Source organism: Chenopodium album, chromosome 4 (genome assembly GCF_948465745.1).
Source record: "Chenopodium album chromosome 4, dcCheAlbu1.1, whole genome shotgun sequence".
NCBI lineage: Eukaryota > Viridiplantae > Streptophyta > Magnoliopsida > Caryophyllales > Amaranthaceae > Chenopodium > Chenopodium album.
This window is the reverse complement of record NC_137837.1, coordinates 524,096-549,655: the sequence shown is the minus strand read 5'-3', so window position 1 is coordinate 549,655 and position 25,560 is coordinate 524,096. Positions and strand designations below refer to the sequence as shown.

General features: G+C 33.7%; 6 protein-coding genes across 7 annotated transcripts; 4 read left to right on the top strand and 2 right to left on the bottom strand.

Moving 5' to 3' along the window:
- The first annotated feature begins 805 nt into the window (after positions 1–805).
- Positions 806–2,466, top strand: LOC145626226 (NDR1/HIN1-like protein 13). Its single transcript, XM_081678656.1, has 2 exons — positions 806–1,300; positions 1,923–2,466. Exons 1-2 carry the CDS (start codon positions 806–808, stop codon positions 2,310–2,312), a joined length of 885 nt encoding a protein of 294 aa, XP_081534782.1. The 3' UTR covers positions 2,313–2,466.
- Positions 2,467–4,458: 1,992 nt separating this feature from the next.
- Positions 4,459–5,992, top strand: LOC145626224 (uncharacterized). The gene is made up of 2 exons (XM_081678655.1): positions 4,459–5,070; positions 5,217–5,992. Exons 1-2 carry the CDS (start codon positions 4,533–4,535, stop codon positions 5,636–5,638), a joined length of 960 nt encoding a protein of 319 aa, XP_081534781.1. The 5' UTR covers positions 4,459–4,532; the 3' UTR covers positions 5,639–5,992.
- Positions 5,993–9,323: 3,331 nt separating this feature from the next.
- On the top strand, positions 9,324–10,636 carry LOC145626223 (uncharacterized). Its single transcript, XM_081678654.1, has 2 exons — positions 9,324–9,929; positions 10,058–10,636. The coding sequence occupies exons 1-2, from the start codon at positions 9,392–9,394 to the stop codon at positions 10,468–10,470; spliced, it is 951 nt and encodes a 316-aa protein (XP_081534780.1). The 5' UTR covers positions 9,324–9,391; the 3' UTR covers positions 10,471–10,636.
- Positions 10,637–15,230: 4,594 nt separating this feature from the next.
- Positions 15,231–16,916, bottom strand: LOC145626193 (polygalacturonase inhibitor 1-like). The gene is made up of 2 exons (XM_081678623.1): positions 16,474–16,916; positions 15,231–15,702 (listed from the first exon to the last, which is right to left on the bottom strand). Exons 1-2 carry the CDS (start codon positions 16,914–16,916, stop codon positions 15,231–15,233), a joined length of 915 nt encoding a protein of 304 aa, XP_081534749.1.
- A 1,240-nt stretch (positions 16,917–18,156) lies between these two features.
- Positions 18,157–20,051, top strand: LOC145628374 (uncharacterized). Its single transcript, XM_081680665.1, has 4 exons — positions 18,157–18,530; positions 18,638–18,721; positions 19,348–19,520; positions 19,756–20,051. The coding sequence occupies exons 1-4, from the start codon at positions 18,209–18,211 to the stop codon at positions 19,948–19,950; spliced, it is 774 nt and encodes a 257-aa protein (XP_081536791.1). The 5' UTR covers positions 18,157–18,208; the 3' UTR covers positions 19,951–20,051.
- A 251-nt stretch (positions 20,052–20,302) lies between these two features.
- LOC145628373 (uncharacterized) lies at positions 20,303–25,331 on the bottom strand. Of its 2 annotated transcripts, none has more exons than XM_081680663.1 (9): positions 25,063–25,331; positions 23,591–23,954; positions 23,070–23,192; positions 22,924–22,963; positions 22,764–22,846; positions 22,519–22,596; positions 22,325–22,378; positions 22,086–22,220; positions 20,303–21,978 (listed from the first exon to the last, which is right to left on the bottom strand). In XM_081680663.1, exons 2-9 carry the CDS (start codon positions 23,885–23,887, stop codon positions 20,599–20,601), a joined length of 2,190 nt encoding a protein of 729 aa, XP_081536789.1. In that variant the 5' UTR covers positions 23,888–23,954; positions 25,063–25,331; the 3' UTR covers positions 20,303–20,598. The 2 variants fall into 2 exon arrangements, with proteins under 2 accessions (XP_081536789.1, XP_081536790.1); XM_081680664.1 differs by having other exon boundaries at positions 22,924–22,960.
- Between the last annotated feature and the right edge of the window lie 229 nt (positions 25,332–25,560).

Sequence of the window (25,560 nt, the reverse complement as noted above, 5' to 3'; positions counted from 1 at the left end):
CTGGATCCATACATATTTTTAATGCAATAGATAATTATAGCACGAGGAGGATGTTTGAGTTAAAAATCATTGATGCTTACTAGTGCCGGCCCATTTTGAAATTATATTAGACATATATAGCCCATTAACTCTAGATTGAACTCTTTTTTTTTTTTTTTGGAGAAAAACTCTAGATTGAACATGAAGCAAAATAACTTAAATTTGACCTGAAATAACTTGATTTGAATTTGTCTAGATACAATTGCAATCAAAATGATCAATTACCTACCGGTATATAACTCCCATTTACTAAAAATAAAAATATTTGAATGCATGAAATAGTGTTAGCTAGATTATTGATATAGATATAGTGGCAAATATATATATTTTTTTGACAGAGATATTGTGGCAAATCTCGCGGTAACAATGTTGTTAGTAAAAAGGTGTAAAGTATAGAGTCAAATTTAATATTTGATGTTAAAAAAGTAGTAAATGTGAAATAGAGAGGAAGGGCGTGACAATTGACAACAAGACAAGACGACTTATTTAGAAGGTGTAACAACCTCTCATCCCTAATTTCTCTTTTCCAACCCAATAATTTCCCACCATTATCCACCCTCATCATTTTTCACCATGACAGAAAAACAATACAATTCCAACATAAGGAAGAAAAGGAGAAATCACAATAATAATAACATTATTTTCAACACTACAATGCCTTCCTTGTTTTGCTCCAATAATAATAATCTCATACATTAATTGTTAGAACCCAAAATTTCATCCCCTATTTCCTTCCTCATTGTGAACACCGCTCCCCATTTTATCGATGGAGGAGCGGGTCCCTGACCACGACCATGATCACGACCACGACCACAATCGTAGCTCCACGAACAATGAGGATCAAGACGAGGAGTTTGACGATTTTTACAATATCTATCATGAAAAAAACAATGTAACGGAAAATGAAGACGAGGAAATGCAAATTGTACCATCAACAAAACATGAAGACTCCACTCCACAACCTCATTCAACGTACATAATCCAAGTCCCTAAGGATCAAATATACCGGGTTCCGCCACCGGAGAATGCCGGGATTGTGGAAAAGTACCGGAACCCGGTGCAAAACAACCAAAGTGGGCATCGCCGGCGGTGTGCGTATTGGTGTTTGTCTATATTCCTTGTGGTTGCCTTCATTGTTAGTGTTATTGTTTGTGTGAATCATTTTACGTTGAGTCCTAAGAATCCTGATTTCTCTATCAAGCGTGTTGTTATTAAGAACCCTCCTCCTTCTTCTAAGAAGAATGCTTCTCCTAAAATACAGGTAATTTAATTATTGAATGAATTTTCCTTTAATTTGTGTAAATTGCATATTATTCGTGATGTATGTTTAGTTTGAAGATAATGTTTAATTTGATTTTCTTGTTTGTAATTAATTTCAATAGAGGCTATGAATTAGTTGACTTTTGCTTAATCTTTGAGGTCAATCTTTAATGATTTTATTTCCGATAATTATTCAATATTTTTAGCAATGTATTGAATCAAATTATTAAAAAATTTTAAATTATAAAGTACAAACATTTAGGCAATTCAATAACACATACTCCTTTGATCCTTTCGTAGTTTTATTCCATAGAGATGTTATATTTTACATGCATGTTATCCAATGCACAATACACCTTTTATCCTTAATATACTTAGTTTAATTTCATATTATAAATATCATGAAAACACATATTATAATTAATATATCAAGATCACAAGTGACATAAGATAACATAGATAATGTAAAAAGATTATGTAATTTCCATCAATATTTGTTTGGACCTTAAACAAGTGATATTGGATTTAAAACAAATGATATGATGTTAGCTCAATTAAAATTAGCCTATTGTATATGTATTCAATTCTATTGTATTAGTGCATACTAATGTTGATTGTAATAGGTATCCTTGGAGACAACGAATCCAAATAGTGTGAATGATATCGGTTATGGACAAGGAAACGCCACACTCATGTACAAAGGGAAGGCGATAGGGCACGGCTCGTATCCTGCGCTAGTAAATCAAGAATCAGGCAAATCTGATGAAGTAGATGTGGTTCTTGCAGTTTCGTCGAAAGGAGGGTTGCCAAAGGAATTAGTGTCTCAGTCTCATAACAGCAACAATAATCGTAAAAAAGCACTGGTTTTAAACCTATTATTGAACATCCCTCTTAAGTTAAAGACTTGGTTATTTACCAAGAAAATTGATGTTAAGGTTGGTTGCAAGTTTGAGGTCAATTCTGTTGGAGAAAAGATCAGAGTTTTATCACAAAAATGTGATATCCAAAAATAAACACAATAACGGGAAGAAGATCGACTATGGTGTTCATTTTCTAAACTAGAGTAACTCTCATAAACGAAATTGACTTCTCTGACTTGACTTGTGCAAATTTTTTTTTATTTTTTTTTTTAAAAAAAGAAACACTTATTAGCATTTGGGCTAATTTTTTCCCATTCATTTGTTGCGATGTTTAATTTCTCGTTGGTTGTATTTGTAAAAAAAAATTGACGTTGCATTAAGTAAATTAGTTTGAATCCTGTTCAATGCATGCGTGTTAGTCTTGTTTGATTATACTTTTAAAATATTAATATATTTATAATTTTTACTTACCAATGGAAAGAGGTGATTGTGATTAAAAATAAGAATTTACAAACGCGAAATGTAAGCCTAGCAATTCATAATTCATTTGGGAACATAGTTAATTAGCTATTTGTAGTTATTTCTTGGAAAGAGGATGCAACAAAAAAGAATTCTCCTACGAAATAAAAATGAAATTTCTAATTTGAATACCTCTACTTCAGCTACCATGCTAGATAATCACTGACGTAATTTAAGAATTATATCCACCAAATTTTACTTTTTTTTCATTAAAAAGAAAAAAGAAAACAAAAAAGAAAAAAGAAAAGTAGTTAAGCTGTATCCTTTGCCTGCGCCCGTTGTGGAATTGAATGTCATGGTCAACGGAAAGAAACAATGTTGACGGAAAGAAATAATGTTTCTGCTTAATTATCATAGGAATAATATGGATTATTAATTGGGAAAGTGACTTTCATTCAAACCAAATTTTAATTCTAGGTAGGCATGTGAGAGCTGTTTCTGATGTACGATACATTCAAGTGTACAAAACAGGACTGTTAAATTATTTAGAAAAAACCAATTGGGTGTTGGTGTAGTGGTGATTGAGACTACACTTAGTAGGGAGAACCTGTGTTCGATCCCCCGCAACAACAATTGGGAGGGGACTGGAACCTATACCACCCAGAACTGATCTCCGAATCCGGATTAGCCCAAAGGGTGAACCGGGTAGAACACCAAAAAAAATTATTTAGAAAAAATGTAGAGTGCTAAGGGCTGTTAAATTTTACTTTAAGTTTATTTATTTATTTAAATAAAACACGTCTTTGGTGATTTTTATTTGAAATTAGGTGAAAACATATTATAACAAGATCTCATATAAGTGTTTGTTCTTTATACGTAGATCATTGGTTTGTAGTTAAAGTTCAAGTTAAATAACTCAACTTTGTCCTTGAAACGACAATTTTGATTTTACAACTTTAACAAATTTGATAGAAACGGAACATGACAGATAAAAAAGGTATAATTAAATACGTGTAATATGATTGATTTATTAATTACAGAGTAGTGTAACATGGAAGCATTCTATATCTTCTAGAAAATTTTCATATTAGTTGCTTTATGAAAACAAGTTAAACAGCATGCATGACAGAGTTCCGTTTAGTTATTACATTACTCAACAATACAATTTCTTTCATTCTTTCTTATATTAGATATCCACTTCATCTACTAGAATTATTTCAAAAATAACAATTCAAGATCATTTTCACAAAAGATTAAAGAAACAAAGGTGTAACCAAATTAGCTTGACACATCACAGAAAACTTTTTCTACGAATTTGAACTCAATCTAATATGAAAGTTGGCCTTGACATTTAATACAAGTCTACATAATTAGACTACATACAATCTGTTGAAACTATGCAAAATGTCATTTTTATTAAAACAAAGTGAAAACATTAAAGAGTTTTACTTTTATTATGTTTGGTTGGTATGATTTTCTAGAAAAAAAAAATATGTATAGGATCATTAGTCAACTCTTTCTAAATTAGCTAGCTAATTAATTTCAGCTTTAACCCCAAGCCACCTCTACCTTCACAAGTCACAAGTCACATGACATATGCACATAGCTTATAGCTAGAACACTTTCTTATACCTTAAAACTTCAAATTAAAAAGTCCATTCAAATTTTCAACTCTAGCTTTTTTTTTTTTTTTTTTTTTTTTTTTTTTTTTTTTTAATTTTTTTCACTTCTTTAGAACTCTCTAGAGTTAGACTCCTTTGAATTTTATTTTTACATCTTAAACTCTCCCTCTCTTTTTATACCCCCTTATTCCTTACGCTCCTCTCAACACAATATTATTACACCATAACTTGGCTTCTTTATTTCTCTCTTACTTACATCCCAAGCTCTCAACTTAAGCCAACATCACCTCAAATGGGCACCCTAATCGGGCATGTCTTACCGGGTTTCGGGTTCTTCGCCATTGGATTATGGCACCTCTTTAACAACCTTAGGCTACTAGCTCTTAAAGGACCTTATAAATATAAGTCCCTTCCATGGTTCCCTTCCAACTTCCGTCATGTACGACACCTCGAACTCTACTTGATCATGATAGGTTGCTTCTCTTCCGTCGCTATGGAGCTCTTCATCGGGCCTAACCGCCATCAACCCTTCGACACTGATGGGACTATCCCTTCGAACCACCTTCACAACTTCGAACACTCGTCTATTTCTCTCATTTTCTTTGTCTATGCTTTTTTTGCCCTCGCCCTAGACAAGTGGGGCGGCCCTAGTCTCCCTGCCCAGCACGACGTCCTTCAGTTCCTAACTGCCCTCGCATTTGGGCAACAACTACTCCTCTTTCATCTCCACTCCGCTGATCACATGGGCGTCGAAGGCCAGTACCATTGGCTCCTTCAGTTAGTCATCTTCATTTCTTTGTCCACCACTATCCTTGGCATCGCGTACCAAGGTAACACCAATACACGTGAAATAATTATATATTGTACTCCCTTCGTCTCTATTAATATATGTGTTTTGACTTTCTTAGTATATATGTATGTATTTATTACATTGGTTGATTTTTATGCACTGAACTAAAATTATTTTTATGAACAAAGAGTTTTGTGATTGCGTTCACAAGGTCCCTTAGCATACTCTACCAAGGAGTGTGGTTAATGGTGATGGGGTTCGCTTTGTGGACCCCGAGTTTGATTTCAAAAGGGTGTTTCATGCATATAGAAGAAGGCCATCAAGTGGTAAGGTGTGATGGAAAGGAGTCCCTTCATCGAGCTAAGGCGCTCGTAAACATTCAGTTTAGTTGGTTCTTGATATTGTTGGCGGTCTTTGCGGCGTCGTTTTATGTCTTTATGATGAAGATTTATGGGGATAATATGGAGTATAGTCCTATGGCTTTGTCCGATCAAGAGGAAGAAGATGTTGAAGCGCAGAAGATTGGTGGAAATTTCACTGAAACGCATAGTTTTGTAAGTGGGACCGGAAATAGTAATAATAAGGCTATTGATCATATGGAAAGGTAGATGGGTAACATCTCCGCCAGTTCTTATTTAGCTGTCACATTACTCAATTAAGTATGTACAAAAGAAATAATGAAATTCTTTTGTGTGTAAATAGTGTTTAGGAAGGTTACTAGTGATTGATGGTGAATATTATTGTGTATATTTTTCGATTTTCTTCATTATTCTTCTCAAGTTTACACTTGAATTACTTTAAGTTGGGTCCCAAAATGTGATTAGTGATGATACTTTTTGGATGTTAGCTTGATATAATCGAAGATTATTGATAGGCTAAACATAAAAGGAAGTTTCGTAAAGTTTGCTGAGGGAAGAAATCAAGAATTACAAGGACGCTTTGTCATCTATTTTTTGGTATCATTTTCTTGGCTTGTAGCTTTCAAGGGTTAGGTTGTACTTTTTTATTTTATTTTTTTATTTTAAGTAGAGTTTAAACCAAATTAGGGGTCCATATTATATGCATCGTGTGTTACTCGTACCTTTGTTCTCGAGGCACAAAAAGAATTGTGAGTATATTATGTATCTTGTGTCTATGGTTCGTTGATACGGAGTACAATACTTGAATTGTGAAATAAATTATATTTATATACTAGGTGTGTGTGTATATATATATATATATATATATATAAATCTTTAATGTATTTTTTACTCTGCTTTGTACATTGCTCAGACACTTATTTTAAATTATTGTTTATGTTAATGTCTTATGCATGTGTGTTCATAAACGCATACTAAAAATCACAATTGATATATATGTGCATTTTCTTTCAATCTTTCGTGATTGTTTTTAATCAATGGTGAGATTTTAATATAATTTGCTATGAAATTTATATTGACATTCAAATTCCAATGGTGTGACATTTTATGAATATCAAAATCTAAAAGGTCACTCGGATCGGTAATATATATGTTCATCATTTTGACATTCAATATTATTAGTCACTTAACATGTCAATTTTCTTAACAATTAGAGCTAATCAACATATTAAAGCTTGAATCATGTTATCCTTAAGTAGTATGCATATAGTTAACCTCTTTGACTTAGCTTAACTTATAATAGATAATTTGCTCAAGTTGATTTGGAATTCTTTCTAACTATATAAAGTTGGGATATAAGCTTCTATGACGTATACATATACATACACATCAAAAGCTTATAATGTTGAGCAAAACTAATTGATTATTACTTAACATTTGTCCAAATTCTAATCACTTGAAGGAATGAAACTGATAGTTTTCAGTAAAGAAGTCAAGTATATGTTCTCGGTATAACTCCGACCGAGCAATGATATGATGTACTTTAAAAAAAAAGTCATAATTACTTGTATAATTAAATGTTACTACTTGCATATTTCTTTTAATTTTACAAAAATGTCACTTGCACATTTCTTTCCAAGAAAATGTTACTTGTACATTTCTTTTTTAAAAAATGTTACTTGCACAACAACACAACTGCACAAGTTTTAGTGACATGAATAGGCCAAATAATGACAAACTAACGATGGATGAAAAAAAAAAATTGTTCTCAACAATGGTTTTTGTACAAGCATCTTATAATTAATAAATGACATGTTTGACTTTTGATAAATCATTTTGTAATTAAATTAACTAAACCTAGTAGTGCTTAGCTTATTAACGGTTATTAGAGCATGCATCTCCATTAGAAATTCTTCGTCCTTTGTCAAGAAATTTATACGGTTTAAGGCCCTAAAGCTAATTCTTGATTAAAGAACTAGCTTGGATATTAAATGAAATATAACGTACAAATTATTTTACTTACATGCTACTATACTTTGATCTAGATTAGGAGAATTGAACATAGTCATGATTCTATATAAAATAAAGTTTAATTCATGATATAATTTGCTTCTTATCCAATGGGATTCCATAGTTTTGACCAAAGAAATAAGCAATATAAATACGCTCGAATATGTCACTTGAATATTCTCTAACGTCAAATGTTATCTGTATATATATTTGAATATTCCAGTGACTTTAGAATAAGGGTATACGTAAACCAAACTGTGTATGTGATTCAAAGATTTGAATAAATGGCAGCAGGCTTATTATCATGTAGAGTAAATAAAGGATCCTCTCATTTTGTAAAGGGGACTCTTATATTCCAAGCAAAGAAATGCCATATTTAGAATAAAAGGTTTCTTTTATCAAGAAACATCTTATTTAAAAAAGGGGTCTCTTATAACCCAATCAAAGTAACCCTTGTTTAGAATATAAGATTTCTTTTATATGGATTTAAAAAAAAAGGGAATTGATTTCACTGATGCTGTTGATCACATTTGTAGTAGTGTGCAAACATTAAAAAAATTTACTTTGATCTTTTTTTTGGTTGGATTCACCTTTTAAGAAAAATATACTCGGATGGGTGAGGTTGGTGAGGCGGCTGATTAAAAAAAAAAAAAAAAAAATTCAAAGATAACTTTACATTAATAAGTTCGAAATAAATATTTTTTTTAGGTATGTGCATCCAAATGTGGTGTTATATTTTTTCCTTACTTGCAATGCACCATTTTGACACTTATTTTAGAAATATATAAGATTATGTAAATAAACCATTGAGAAAATTTTGCCTTCAATAAGAAGAATGTAATAAGTAGTGTTTAAACTGTATAGTTTAATTCATGCATTTACCTAGTCTACTTACTTTTTTAAATAGTGCGTCAAAAAGGTGTGATGAAGGTTAAAAAAAAACAGAGGAAGTGTTATGTACTTATGTTGTTCATGGCTAACCATTAATTTTCTAGTAAGATCAATTAGCAATTCTTTCATATATCATGGAAAGCATAGATGTTTAAATCTTACATTTTGCATATGATAACTATTAATGTAATTATTACTCAACGTCTATACCAATCCTTATCCACTCTTAGAGTCCTAGACAATGCTCAACGGCATCATCTAAAGAAAAGTAGTTAAACTCTATAAGAATTTTCTTTTTAAAAAAAAAAATTAACCTCATGTATCATGTATTTCATTATTTAGTTTAAGCTGGCCTCACTATTAATATAATAATATAATGTAATACGGAGTAATATTTTCTTTATGTCAAAAATGGGAACTACATAACACTAGGTGTACGATGTAGTGATTACCCTTGAATTGTCATTAGTCTTGGTAATTACATTAATTATGTCAAAAATGGGGTTTATTACGATAATTACTCCGTAGTACATTGCTGCCGTAATGTTGTACTCCGTAATCTTCATACTTCATATCAAATGACCTTCATTGTGGATTAATGATGAGGTATTATATTGGATAATTAAAAACCATTTTTTGTTATTTTTGAAATCCTTATCACTCCGTACTACGGAATACTACAATTTTTTTTTTTGGTGCTTAGAGAGCCACAAGGGCGGGTGATGAGAATCGATCCCAAGATCTCTTGAAATCGGGAGGGGAGCTCTAACCACTTGAGCTATCTCTCACTCTCCCGGAATACTACAATTATAATATAATGCATGCTCCATCATTGACACTAATCCCTTACAATTGTATTTTTCAAAATAAAACTACACAAATTTTTATAATTAAACTTTCCCTCCCTTTATATATATATATATATATATATATATATATATATATATATATATATATATATATATATATATATATATATATATATATATATTCCCTTATTCCTTTATTACACTACACTACGTACACCATAACTTAGCTTATTTCTTTCGCTCTTCCTTAGCTTAGCTTCATTCCTCTCAATTCAAGCCAATACCACCTCAAATGGGCACTCTAGTCGGCCACGTCTTACCGGGTTTCGGGTTCTTCGCCATTGGATTATGGCACCTCTTTAACCACCTTAGGTTACTTGCACTTAACAAAGAACCTAAATACAAGTCCCTTCTATGGTTCCCTTCCAATTATCCCCATCTTCGGTACCTCGAACTCTACTTGATAATGATAGGCTGCTTCTCTTCCGTTGCTATGGAGCTCTTCATTGGCCCAAACAACCATCAGCCCTTCGACACTGACGGGACCATCCCTTCGAACCACCTTCAAAACTTCGAGCACTCCTTCATTTCTCTCACTTTCTTTGTCTATGCGTTTTTTGCCCTCGCCCTAGACAAGCGGGGCGGCCCTAGTCTCCCTGCTCAGTACGACGTAATTCAGTTCCTAGCCGCCCTCGCATTTGGGCAACAACTACTCCTCTTCCATCTCCACTCCGCTGATCACATGGGCGTCGAAGGCCAGTACCATTGGCTCCTTCAATTAGTCATCTTCATTTCTTTGTTCTCCACTATCCTTGGCATCGCGTACCAAGGTAATACAAATACACGTATCATTATTATATATTTTCCCTTCGTCTCTATTTGTTCTTGCTACTACTAGGTACTCATCAATATGTTTTTATTATGATTTTTACTAAACTGAAATTAATTTTATTAATAGGAAGTTTTGTGATTGCGTTGACAAGATCCCTTAGCATAATCTACCAAGGAATATGGCAAATGGTGATGGGGATCGCTTTGTGGACCCCGAGCTTGATTTCGAAAGGGTGTTTTATACATGAAGAAGAAGGCCATCAAGTGGTCAAGTGTGATGGAAAGGAGTCCCTTCATCGTGCAAAGGCGCTCGTAAACATTCAATTTAGTTGGTTTTTAATATTGTTGGCTGTCTTTGCGACGTCGTTTTATGTGTTTATCATGAAGATTTATGGGGATAATATGGAGTATAGTCCTATGGCTTTGTTCGATCAAGATGTTGAAGCGCAGAAGATTGGTGGAAAATTTACTGAAACGCATAGTTTTGTGAGTGGGACTGGGAATAGTAATAATAAGGCTATTAATCACGTGAAAAGGTAAATGGATACGCAACAACTCTTTCAATCTGAATTTAGTTGTGATATCTAAAATATGTACAAAAGAAATTATCGAAATCGTTTATGTTGATATATCTTATGTAAATACATGAACACTATAGTTTACAAATTGTAAAATAGTTGTGTTGTTACTTGTACATGTTATACTAACTGGGATTAGCGACACAATGACATACTAATAACGTATAATGACATTTTTATCTATAATATTATATTTTTTTGAAAAGTATCTATAATATTATATAGTAGTACGTTTTTGGGTAAATTGGAAAAATGCCAAAATTAGATCATTTTCATTTGTTCAAGCATTTGGTCAATCCGACTCATGACGTCAACGAATTAAAAGCAACCTTTTACCTTTTTTCTTCTTCTTTTTATTTATTTTATTTTATTTTTTTATTTGTCTCTAACTTTTAATTTTCTTTTAATTAAGTTGACATCTTTCTTAGTGTTTACTCTATAATCTATATTACTTTGTATCGGTTAGAGGCCTTAGAGAGCATCTCTAATAGCAATTCTTCATCCTTTGTCAAACAATAAACGAATGCTATATCATATGAATAATCTTGGGAAAGCTAATTAAGTCTTGACGTACTGAAGATCGAATAATATGATTAGATATTAAAAGAAAATTTAACACACATTGTACCAGTTATATTGAACGCCTCTTATTTCTAGATTATTTTGTTGAAAAATACTACGTACATAAATACTTTGGTTTTACATATTGCTTTACTTAGGCGGACCAAACGAGGTGAAGTGAACATAATATTAGCTAATAAGATGTTTACTCTAGCCCAATAATTAGGAATTATCTTGAATTAATTAATCGAATAATGCCTCTAATAAACTAATTAATATGAATTTTTCAAACATATAACAATTTGAAATTAGATGATATATTTTCCCTTCTTATATTATCCAAGGGATTCCATAGTTCTTAATAAAGAAACAATACGAATAATATGTCACCTGAATATTTTATCTTCAAATATTATTATGATCAATATTTATCATGTATAACTATCATTTTGTTTGAAATTAGCTATTATTTTATCAATTTTAAATTACACTTTCAATACTGAAAGTGTAAATTCATTTGTTTCTTGAAGTTCAATATGGTTCAGATTTTTTTTTTTTCCAGGGCAGTCGGCAGTGCACGTGAAATACTATATACGAAGTATCTCTTTAATTTTCGTTTTCAATCTTATGTCCTTTATGATCTCCTCATCTGGTAACTTTAACGTTAACATAGTTAATTTTGTCATAAAAACTAGCTAGTTAATTAGATTATCAGTTATAATTTAAGTCAACAACCAATCATAAGCTCATAACATAAGAGTTAATTAAGTACAAAAAGTTGATTATACACAATCTCAAACTTCATATGAGTAACTACATACTGTGAGGAATTATATATTTTTATTAAAAGCTCTTGCTAAATCATCATAGTTGGTACACAATCACATAACACACACACAAAAAAAGACACATTTGCCAAATTGCCGTTTCAAGATCCCATGATAACTTAATTAGTTTTGGTTGATATGCATGCATGATCCCCATCTCATAAAAAAGAATCACAAATGTAACCAAAAATTATTATTCGTCTAATATTAATAAAACCCACTATAGCTAAAAAAAGGGGGCATATTTATATAGTTATTTTGTGTTTTTCGATCTCTTACAAGTTACAACTATTATTTGCTCTTATGTTGAATTGTATTCTACATAATACTATATATAATTTTCTCCAATTACATTGTACTATACATAAGGAAATAAAACTATACATTACTTTCTCTTATTGCATTATACAATACATATTGACTATTTAGCCTGCTTTTCTTATAACTATTGTACGAAGTGTATATTATTGTTCATCTAAAACTAATAAGACCACTATAGCTATCCTATATTATATGTATGTATGTCTTTTCTTACAAGTTACACCTATTATGCTCTCTTTATTATAGTTTTGATTATATATATCTAAGAATAATATAATTAGCAATTTATCTGAGTCTTTAATAGGTTAAACTTAAGCAACTTGCTAAGTGGTTAGCAATCTTAGCATGCTCAAATATATTAGTAGTATACTACCACTAGCATAGTCCAATACTCAAAGTAATGGACCAACAAATAGCGAATGGACTAAATACATTGATGGTCCAACAGAATTGGATTGAACAATAAACAGATGAATATAGCATCAATAATGATGGGCTAGTGTGAAATTATTAAATGATACGGTTTATAATGGTAACATAATATTTGTAGGAAATGTATTTTGTTGGAAGTGTTAGTATCAACAACATATAATTCCTTAAATATTTTTGTTTAAGAATATATATTTTATATTTTATTTGTGTTTAAAATGTAGTGTATATATATAATACACACTAACACTTTGATAATCATCCTATACATTTCTTACTAGCGTTATACTTTGCAATTATCATTCTCTTCAAAATGCCTTATTTCAAAGAAACAAAACTAAACAAAACCTTGTTTCTACTACTAACATCAATACTACTTATTATGAGTTGTATAGTGGGAGGTCAAATAGTATTTCAGGTGCCTGGAAGTCACAAAACTATAACTATGGCCTTGAATGCATGTCCAAACTATAGCACATCTCCAACATACATCAAGTTGGTAGATAATTTTTATTATGAGCAAGTCGTCGTTCCAAAGGAAAAAACTAATATTGTACTACTTGGGCAATGGCATGCCAAGAATAGGACCTCTATCACCTTCAATGGAGGTAGCTTGACCAATCAAAGTACAATGGATTCAGCTACATTTGGTAACAAAGTTCATCCTTTTTGCTCTTATGTATTGTACTATTGTGTGTTACATTAGCCTAATGTATTACAATTGCACGATTAATTATATCAAACTTGTTAGTTAGAATTTCCTTTATTTTATACAGTAGGAAATAAAATATTTACTGTGTTTTATGTGTCAATTATCTCTTTAGAGTTTACATTAATCGATTTTTTTTTTTAAAAGCAGTTTACATTAATTGATGATTGTATATGATTTTTTTTTTTTTTAAATATGATGGCTAGAGAGTTATTCAATTATTTGCAGTGTACAATGTAGAGTTAAATTTGGTTTCAAAAAAAAATGTAGAGTTAAATTCTGGGCTTCAGAAATGGGTTTATATTATGAGTTTAAGTTAAACTCTTGGCAACAAGCCCATTTGCTGAAAATAAAATAAATGCTTGGTCGAAGTTTGAGTATGGGCTTTCTAATGGGATAGTAAACATTTCTGTTATTATTGAATTATGACTATGAATGATATGGGCTTCTTAGAAGAGTTGCATAATTGTTTACTATTTAGTATGCATAGTAGGATTTCTAATTATTAATAGAATTAATTACCTATAAAAGGAGTATTTTCATTTTAACAATTAAATTTTTTATTTTTTTTCAATTTCATTATAGGCGTAGAAGGTGTTGGGTTTGTCGCCAAACATATATCCTTTGTTAACGGTGCTGGTCCGGGAGCTGGACCGGCAGTAGCGTTTAGAAGCGTGGCTGACAAAACGGTGTTATACAATTGTACCTTAGATGGCTACCAAGACACTCTCTTTACCCAATTAAATAGGCATTTTTTTCGAGAGTGCAATATCTATGGGACAATAGATTTTGTGTTTGGGTATTCTCATGCAATCCTACAGAACTGTAACCTATTCTTGCGTACTCCCATAACGGGTCAACAAGATGTTATAACGGCGCAAGGAAGGGCCGAAATGAATGACACGAGTGGGATAGTCATTCAAAACTGTACTATCAGTATGGACCCCAATTTACCTGAGAAGACCGGAGAAGGCTACTTAGGTCGACCATGGAAACCGTATTCCACTACAATAGTGATGGAAAGCTATTTAGATACGGTCATCAATTCCGATGGTTGGTTGCCTTGGGAAGGCAACATCACTTCCCTGAACAACACTTATTATGCTGAATACAAGAATAGAGGGCCAGGCAATAGTACTAGTGCAAGAATAAAATGCCCAGGATGCAAAATCTCAATAACTCTAGAGGAAGCCCAACGGTGGACATTAAGGAATTTCATCAACGGTACGGAGTGGATTCCTACAGGAGTTCCTTTTTACCCAGACCTAATAAACTGATATTTATATCTTAATTAATTGTCTTAATTAGATTGATTATTATTATACTAATACAAATATACAATGTATTACTTGTACAGTTTTTGTATGCTTTCTAAAATTTCTATGGTAATGAAAAGTTATGTTGATTGGACTATTGGTTTCATACTTTCATATAATTATAAAGCCTGCTGTTTATTGCTTTGGGCCCAAGCCCAATTCAACTTAGTTATATATCGTGGAATATCAATCGTCATAATCATTTTTTTTAATGCGGGAATTACCTCAAAAGGCAAAGTTGAATTATAAGCAGGTTTGATTTTGAAACAAATTAACATTTTTTTTTAGGGGAACAAATTAACATAACTATACACATGAAAGTAAAAAAGATAGAAGATACTAAATAAAGTAATTGGTTTTTGACGTAAAAGGCCAAAAAAAAAGGAAAGAAAAAAAAACTTATTCAAAAGCAGGAAGCATAAGGCATATCAAGTAAAAGTAATGTCTAACTTAAAGAGTGTACGTTACACACAAATTACTCATATAAGGGAGCTTATAACTGATAGTACGTAACATGACTAATTAAGAGTGTACGGTACACACAAATAAGTCAGGGCAGCTACTTGTTGCAAGGGGGTAATCCCGGCGCATCACAAAGGCACTTATTATTGGTAAAACCAATAGGGCTAAATTGCTTCAAGCGTCGGCCTTTGGGGAACTTACCACATAGTTGGTTGTTGCGGAAATTGACATATCTCAATTGAAGTTGTCCTAATCGTCTAGGAAGCGAGCCATATAACTCGTTGTAAGACAAGTCAATATAGTTCAACCTCCAAGGTAAGTCGACATAGCTGAAATTAAACTTGAAATGATTATCACTAAGGATGACTCGCTCCATTGGTTTATCACTTGTGAACAAAAATGATGCATCTCCTGTGAATTGGTTGTGGTTCAAATATAACTGGTTAATATTTGCTTGACCCAAAGACTTTGGGATTGGACCAGATAGCCCATTCGTATCAAGTCTTAATATTCCAAGCTCACTTTTAAATGACCCAAAACTTTCCGGAATTGAACCATTTAGTTTGAGCCTGAAATTAATATAGACAGACAACACAAGGTTAATACTTGTATATTTTGTATTTGCTACAATGAATATATAATATAGTACATTGTAATATAAAAGTAGTTAATAGTTACTCCCTTCGTTTTTTTAAGTGCCCCATAGTGACATGACACGTATGCCGATGTAAAATTTTAACAAATAATATCTTTAATTATTATTTTATATATATAATAACAATTGAATATTAATTATCTACTCATAGACAATACTCACAATACTATATTTTTCTTATGTATGATTAACAAACATTGGTCAGAATATGTTTACTGAGTAGTGTCAAAATCCCCAATAGACACTAAAAAAAACGGAGGGAGTAATATACAAGTACAAAAGTACTCGTATAAATTTATTTTTATGCACATGTGGGACTACAAATGCTAACAATGATAAATTGCCAATAGTGCAATGCAACTTTGTAAAATTGATTTCTTAAATTATTATTTTATAAATAAACATTTGTTATTTATTAAATGAAACATTTTGATCAATAAAAAGAATATGTAAATTGCAATTGCAATTAAGAAATCAAATAACAGAAGTTTGAAATTGTGAATTGAGACCCCTGTTTTTTTTTCAACGAGTCATCAATGTCCCAAGGAGGCAAGGATGTCCCAACTCACAACTTCAAACCCTTTAAAAATTACCCCTTTACAGCAATTAATATATAACAACTGGGTAGAGACTAGAGAGCTACATTCGTTTCAAACAAAAAAAAAAGAGGTAGAGAGGTACATACCCGCTAAGAATAAGTACTCCAAGGTCTGGAAGGAGCGACAAAGAGGAGGGAATAGTCCCTGATAAACCACAATTGAGAAATTGAATGGATTGCAGAGTCTTAATCTGGCTTAAAAATTCAGGAATATGTCCAGTGAGATTAACGTCAGCCAATGTAATAACCATGAGATTAGAGAGGTTTGCGATTGTTTCGGGGATTGAACCCGTAAGCTTTGGCAGGTTATCAAAATCAAGAATCTCCAGAAATGGAAGATCACCAATCACCCTAGGAATTTCACCCGATACATTAGCTATACTAGCTTCGAAAAAGCCAGTTAGATGGAACCCCGTGATTCTGCTTTTGCCTTCACTTCTTACATGATTTTCATCGTCGCTACAAGTAACAACATCCCAATTACATCCTGAGAAAGGGTACACGCCGCCGAAGTGATCTTTTATTTGCATCAGCACCTTTATATCGTCTGGGTGGCATGATGCTCTCAAGGGTATAATCACTCGTAAAAATAATAATAATACGAACAAGACCCGATAACAATTACAATGGTTGTTAGAATAATTCATCTTAATTTTTTTGTTTTTATTTTTTAAACTCTTTTGTTGAATTGCTTGCTTCTTTGCACATTCATATATATTAATGTGTCTGTAAACAGTGCGAATTGAAGCTCATCAATGTGGTTGGTCAAATCTTTGTCAAAACTAATTGATTAAGAAAGTTAATATCTCGTAAATCTCTAATAGTATAATAAATCTTTTCATATAATGTAATATCTCTATAAATGGAATAAGTCTTTATGTGAATATGTAACCAAGTATCTTTTTTAATTATTACATACCTTAAATACAAAGTAATATGAAATTGCATTGGAAACTATAAAATCATCAAGATTGAGTCATCGTATCAAAATCAAGATTGAGTAATTGGTCAGTCAAGTTTGGCTTCTTGTTATTTTCAAGTCGAATCAAGTTTTTATGTATTTCATAGCAAGGTTGGCTTGCTTCATTGGATCATTGCTCGGCTCGATGGGTCTGAACAAAAGCTCATTCTTTTCTCTAGAGAAAGGAATGAAATAGGTTATTGTTGGGTTGGATCATGTATGTTTAAATTATGCCTTTAAACTATGGGTAAGTTTGTGTTGATTTTTCCATATTCAAACAAGGTAACAATTATTAAGGGTTGCAGTTTGGTTTTAATTCACATAAATGAATTTTTAAGTTTGTCATCAACCAATCAATCAATCAATCAATAATGATAGCAAAATTATAACAACATTAAACACAGGTTAGACACAAATGTCATCTCTTAATCAATGGAAATCATTGAAGTTTTGATTTGTAAATCATTACTCGTATTATTCACCACTAGAAATCGTTGGACTTATGTTATTCTATATGGATCGGCAAAGGGGTTCTATTATACTAACTTCACACTGAAATCAAAATCATGTATAAAATATTATTCATCTTTTAACTCAAAAAAATTGCTTATTTTATTTGATTTTCCATAAGAAATTCTAGTTTATAATAACTCCCTTAGAATTTCTCATCCAACCTTACATCGTTTGTGTTAATCATAATTTATGAATTTATCTAATGTTCTATTTAAAAATAATATCCACTACTCAAGGCCCACCAAGCTCAAATCGATCCAAATTGAATATCCTCTTTATAATCATAAAATTGGTTCCTTTAAAATCAGCCATTAACAATTAAATTTTGAGAAGAGAGAGAAAACAACAATGGCGTTTCCATTAGTACAGACCACCTCATCTTTGCAATCAACCCATTTCAAGTTATACAATCACAACCCATTTTCTATTGCTTCTACTAATACTACTTTGCTTCCCAAATCCCTTCTTCCTGGATTTCCAATTGGACACACATTAACCCTCATATATCTAATCAATTCCAAACCTTATTGTAAAAAAATTACTAGTAATAAAATTGCAATTTGTGCTTCTTTGCTTGAGAACCCTGTTTTGTGGGCTGGTAGACTTTGTGTATTTTATGCTCTTTTGAAGACTGGTTTAGCTGGATCTCAATCCAACCCTCTACTTTCAGGTTATTAATTTTGGGTTTATTTTCTCTATTTAGAATATTTTTTATGTTTTTTGTTTGGTTATGTACAATTTGAACTGATGGGTTTATTGGGATTTTACTAATTTCAGGTTTAGATGCTGAAATTAGTCATGATGATGATGGTGCTGATTTGGGGTTCTCTAAATGGTTGGAGAAGTTCCAAAAGAATCCAGGTGTGTGTATTTTCATTGATTTTAGTATAAAATTGTTATTTTTTTTTGGCATGAATGTTTAATTTGGTATGTTATACTAGTATATGTTGGAAAAACATAGTGCTTAATTTTGTTAACTTGAAGTTTTCTGCATTGCTCTAAAAGTGGAAAGTGGTATGTGAAAAGGATTAAAGGACATTTACTAATTAGTAGTTAGGCTGAATAAGAGTGTGCAAATTTGTGACTAAAATGGGTGTATCAAAGCTAATTTGACAATTATGTTGCCTTTTGGTGAGAGTTTTGCTCCAACTTCGACTTTCGAATTTGTTCCTTCAAGTTGTTTATTTGTCTTCGGCTTGTTGATCTAGATCAATCAAATTTCATTTTTAGCCTGTGGAATTGAGCAACTAAAACGTATTTGAAAAGATTATTGAAATTTATCCAGCAACCTTGGCCATGACATTGAACTCTAGGAGAACATTAATCTTATGATCATAATCGATGAATAATTGAACTTAATTCATGTCAGTTTAAGTTCAACATACGACTTCTTTTGTGCCAACAGCTGTCTATCTATTTAAAGTTGCACGTATTTTTCACAAGTTTGATCAAGGGAGTAAATTGTGTTCAATTTCTACATTTACTAGACAAAGAAGCTGCTGACAAGCGAAAGTTGGTGAGCAAATGGCATCCTACAACAAAGGGAACACTAAGGAGGAACTATAGGATACCTTCCAAGCCAGAAGGGCGACGACTTCTTAAAGCTATTGCGTCCTTGCTCTCTGAGGATGATCACTTTGTAGACGCCTCTTCACTTAAGGTAAAAGGAACAGAAATATCTCTGTATGAGTTCCATAGAAGTAGGCTGTTGAAAGGTTACACTTACACATCACGATATATACCTTGTGTCCACTGGGATTTCTAATGTTAGTTATGTATGAAGAAGTTGCTTAATTTTTGCTGTAAAGTTACTGTGTCCTCTAGACTTCCATATGTATAAAATGCGTTTCTGCATGTTCTAGCCTTTCCTTATCATTAGATTTCTTGTGTTACAGGGCTGCCAGATTAGAAGGGAGAGTGCACATGGAGAAAGTGTGTGTTGCAACAATGTTAGAGCACTATTTGACGAGCTCCCAACGCCACATCTCATTGTCGAGATTACTCCATTTCCTGCCAGACCTCTAACAGAGAAGGATTATGCCAAAGCGGAGAAATTAGAGAAAGTCCTCAGATCTAGCCCGTCTGTTTGATTTTCTTCTCTATAGCTAGGCAACTAACTTTGTAAATAATGACTTGACATGGTTTACATTTGCAACTCGGCTCAACCTTATTTTCATTATCCTCTTGCTTTGTTTCCAGACTGCAACAACCTGTTATGTCAAGGATCAGAAGTTCCGTGTTGAATGAAAGTGTTTTATCCCCCCCTATTATAAAAAGCATACTTCGTATAGTAGTGTCAACAATCATTCAAGTGTTATTTTGATTTTATTTTGTGCTAAAATGGCAGGATAAATTTTTTTGGCCACTAATTTGCTTATTATCTATGCCTAGACGGACTAACCTCCATAAAAACTTTGTTTAAAGAAATGAAACCCAACTCTGTTTTCAAATAGATAAACAAAGGGGGGAAAGATCAGATAACCCTGCCAAAATGCCTAAAGTAATTCCTGTCAGCCAACTGTTCTGGTATTACATCAAGTAGATTTATCGCCATTCATATCTCAAGAAAATTAAGCAATTGTAATCAAGACGCTAAACAAGGTTGTCCATTTATAGATGAAGTGTGCCTAAAAGAAAGAAAGAAGCAGATCTAGAATCCTACATGAGCCATGTTATTTGTTCCAGCTCTAAGCACTCCATGCAGCATAACTAGGAACTCGTAGGTGCAAATTTTGTGGTTATTTGACCCCAACAGATGCCATCAGGTCCTCGTATTCAGGATCTGAGTCCTGCTTCCTGGCAACCCCATTGTTGTTTCCCTGAGGCCGAGGAGCAGAGATAGAAGAAGGAGAAAAAGGATCATAAACTTGTGGTCTGCCAGATGGGCTGGGGCGCATATTTGCAGGAAAATTGCCTCCAGGCCGACTCAAGGAAGGGGCAGGATAACTTTGCTGATATTGAGCTGGATGCCCTACTCTAGGAGGATAAGGACCACCGGCATTTGGAGCCTGAGGAACTGGACCAAGGTGTCTGGGACCCATGTGTTGATTTGGGTTTGGAGGCCCAAAGTGGCCAGGACGTGGGCCCATCTGATTACCAAATGGTGGACCTGGGAAGTTTTGTCTGACAGGGTGCTGCGTCGCATTTTGCAATGCTGGACGGAATGATGGCCCTTGTGGTGCAGGAGGCAATGGTGCTGATATAGGTCTTTGAGATGAAAATTGCAAGCCTGGTCCAGGAAGAGACTGTGATGGTGCCACGTGTGGTCGTTGAGGTTGGAAAGTGAACCCACTGGAACCCGGAAGTGTTAGCCCTGGAGCTGTTTGACCCATATGTTTTAGGGGGGTAAAACTTGGTGCATGAGGTGCAGAGGATGAAGGGAGAGAATTTCGCATTGGTCTTAATGCATTATTTGAGGATGGATGAAATAGTTGTGTTTGTGGTGATAGTGCAACGCCCTGAGAAGGCATGGGTGAGGAAGACCGCATTTGTGAACCCATTGTAGGAAAGCTACCAGAAAGAAGAGATTGTGGAGCAGAAGCAGGAGGCATTGCCCATCCAGAGGAGGTCGATGGAGGAGTCATGCCTCCCTCAGCTAGTTGAGGAGGCGGGTACCTGGAAGAACCTGCTAAAGTTGGCTGATGACCTACTAAAGGAGAGGAAGTTGAAAATGGAGATGCAGAAGCAGAAAGATTCCTTGGAGGACCAGTTTGGCCTACAGAATAAGCAGGAGGCATATATGTGCCCGGCATAATTTGTGTTGATGTATGTAACCTAGGGGACGGAACTGCAGAACTCTGGTGAGATGAACCAAATCCATATGGAGCAGGATGTCCAGGTCCAAATAATGGACGTGGAAGTGAGGGATTGAACTGGAAAGCCATAGAATTGGGAACAGGTGCAAGTCCAGAAGGTGAGTTATATTGACCTGCTGGCAACCATGAACTTGGGTATGGCTGAAAAGGGCCTTGTGAAGAAGTTGGTATAGATCCTGCACCTGATTGCAGTTCTTGGTTTGCCACAGCTGCACTGATTCCATGAGTAGTAAGTATGTCCTGACCCCCATTATCTTTATCTCCCGTTACAGAGTCTGTAGTTGTAGAGGCAGTAGATTTTACCTGAAAAGCCAAAATGACTTGAGCAAGCAATCTAATGTAGCTTTGTAAATTATAGATGAAATGGAAAAATAATAACAATAACAAAGTGGTCATAATTAGGAACTCACTGGTACTGTGCTAAGTAGCAACTCAATCAAGGAAGCTGCGGCATCAGCTTTCTCATAAGTGTCCGAAGTTATACGAATATATACCTCCTCACAAGATGTTATAAGATCACTCCCATCAGATGCAGTAATTTCAACCTAAGTACAATAACATGATAAGACAGGAGAATTGAGAAACTGAGGGGTTAAAAAGGTCAAGTACAAAGCAGATAGATTCCATATGTTGCATATGAGAATATTACCGTTTCCTTGGTCTCTGGCTTTGTGCCACAAACTTGTATTTTGGTTCCAGTTTCCTACATTTTACCATTTATTTACAAAATTTTACATAAACATTAAATATACTGTTCTTACTTAATTCTTGTACAGAAGATGAATATGAGGAAATTTGCTAATTAGAAGATAAGTTTAAAAGCAGGATCACAACAATACTAACCTTTTCCAATCTTTTCTGAATTTCACCATCAGTGCCATATACTAGGCCAAGAAAATTGTAATCAGGATGTGCTTTTACCTATAATGCACATACAAATTTATCAAGGACTTCTGTTACATTGCTATCAACAGAGGGTTCACTATTCAGTAAACATAGAACAGGTGGAATTAAGGAAATAGAGAGGAAGTCATGCGTAAAAATAAAAGGAAGTCTAGCAAAGTGTCAAGAACGAAGTTTGGACGTACAGGTATAGGAACTGTAGCTTCCCTCACTACAGGCTGATAATCAGATGGTGCCTTGTAATTTGGATTCAGCTTCAGTATTTCCCCTGCAGACGAGCTTAAGTCTTAAACAGAAGGAAAATTCGAACAATATTTGAACATGAAGGTCAAGCAATCAACATACCTATAGCTTCTCGTCTCTCAAGTTCCAAACTTTGCAACTTCTATATCAAAAAAGGAAATGCAAGGGAGTTTAATGGATCAGAGCGAAATAGATACAGCAAAAACATAACAAAAAAACAAAAAGAATATGGAATGAACATTTTGTACCTTGAACTCAATCTGCATAGTAGGTAGCTCACCGTCTGGAGCAACTCTTGCTGACTTTGAATCTTGACTCTCACTTCCTAATGATCCTGATTTCAGCAGCTGCGTGATTTGATCCACTCGAGTCTGCCCAAAATTTGTACCACCACAGAGGCAGTATTATCACTTATTGGCACCTGGAATGGGAAGCTTCTATGTGAACAGTCACAAGGAAGAGATGGACTTTATAGCACCAAGTGAGGAAATGGCGATCTCTGTGGCATCATAAGCAGGACTCCTTTCCCTCAAACAGCCTGGTGCTATAATCGTCTTCGACCCATCTCTAAATCTTGAGATTTTTGCTCAATATTTTTTTTTTGTTTTATGAAAACGTAATCCCCAAAAATAATAATACAAAAATTTTAAAAACAAAATTCAAATGCAGAGGTTCAAAAGGAACATTTTAACATTAGTTTTTCATAAAATCCAAACTGACAATAAGGTAAGAAGAAAACCATGGGGTTGATGAAAGCCCAATTTGGTACCTGATACGCTAAAGCTCTTCCCCTCCTAACAGAAGTATCCTGGGTAAGATCAGGGCTCCACTTAGTTTTCCTATGCAGTTGTCTGTTAGTTTCATCTATAGCGGCATCATTGCTCTCAGTTTTTTTAGCACCTTTGAAAATGGGAACTAGTGAACCTGAAAACTTGTTTTTGGGTATAACAAAACCAGCTTTCCCCTTGAACATTGATGTTTTTGTGCCGGTGGTAGATGATGTAGATGGAGAAGCTGCAGCAGCACGTTGTGCCTCAACATTGGTTGTGTCAACTTTTGCACTCATATTTTCAACACTCAAACTTGCCTCTAATACTCTTTGAAAAATCAATGCATACAGACCATGCTGCAGTCTAAAAATGGACAATACCAAAAGTGAGACATATACCAAAGGAAATAATACACTGTACGTCTATGTAAACATACATAAACACCTCTCATATAGCATATAACAAAAAAAAAAAAAAAAAAAGGCTCAACTCAACTAGCATGACCAGCAGGCAAGTGATCAAGACAAAAACACCCTCCCCCCTCCAGTTTTTAGCAATTAACTAAGTAGTCCAGGACATGAATTGCAGCCAGAGAAATTTCAAAAGATTTCCTTACATTCTAGCAAGTGCCTACTTTTTCATTTATGCTTACCAAATATTCCTCAAGCTCAAGCCCTTGTAATTAATCAAGACAAATTCGCGCAAATTATGTTGGAAATCAACCTTAATTCAAATCCAAAGGTTATCCTCAAAACCAACACATGGCACTTATCATGCAATTATAGATGACAGTGTTGATTGCTCAACCTCGGTAGCAGATATTGATTACAGGCAAAATTGTCAAACTCAACTATAATACTGTACATAACTCAAAATGAAGTGGTGAGTTCAAGCACCAATATCAAAGTGTTGAAGTTCCAACACCGAGGCATGTGATTAGATGAATCAACCGAAACATAGGTCTAAGGTCCAATTAACCTAACAACCATTCAAAAATCATATGTAACTCCTATTCCTGGTACTGAAATTAATGAGCTATTCCTATTCTCTGCAAATCAAGTCCACTTTCATAATTATTAAGTACTCGAATCTAAAACTATGTAGTATCTAGGTTCAAATTCCAAGCTAAGATCCCCTTCATCACCAAAACCCCAGAATGTTAAGTCACCTCATTTATGATACATCAACCAAATTGATAACCCATTTCAGCAAAAACCCTAGTTTAAAGTTGGGAGAAGGAACCCAGTTTTATGCGAATTGTAAATCATTCATCAATGGCGTAAACAATCTAATAGGGGGCTCAATCAACCCTCAAATCGAACTTTTTGTATGAGGTTTCCTATGTAATACGGAATAATGATATTAATTAAAATAAACAAAACCCTAGTTCAACATTTGAGATGCTGCAAAAAGATAGAGAAAGAGTGACTATGTAATGTAAGCAATGAAACAAGATAACACAACCATTTACCTGAAAGCGAGTGGCTTTGAATTCGATTTCCGGAAAAGTTTGAGTTTGGCTCTGAATCTTCTGATTTGTTCTTCAAATTGGGAGGAAGGGCGCAGTTTTCAGGTGGGAGAACTGGAAATTGGAAGGAAGGGATGAAGAACAATGTTGATTCTTTGAGCTATTTGCTTGTGTTATGAAAGAAAGCACTGGACATTTTCTTCTTTATTTTCTCCACTCACAAATTCACTCAACCAGTCTTCTTCTTGTCTCAAGAGAACCTCTTAACTTGTTTTCCTAGCACGTACTGACTCACGAGTTTTGTTGCGAGCATAATGTGCATAATGCTACCGAGTACATTAATAATTTACACCCTAATACTCGTAATTAGTAAAGATCAACCAACCTATATAGTCAAGTAATCAAGTTTACGGTCTCTTATAGTACTCTCTTTGTGGGATATGATTGAAAATTGATTCACAAATAGGAGGTTTAAATTACTTGTAAATCACACTAATTACT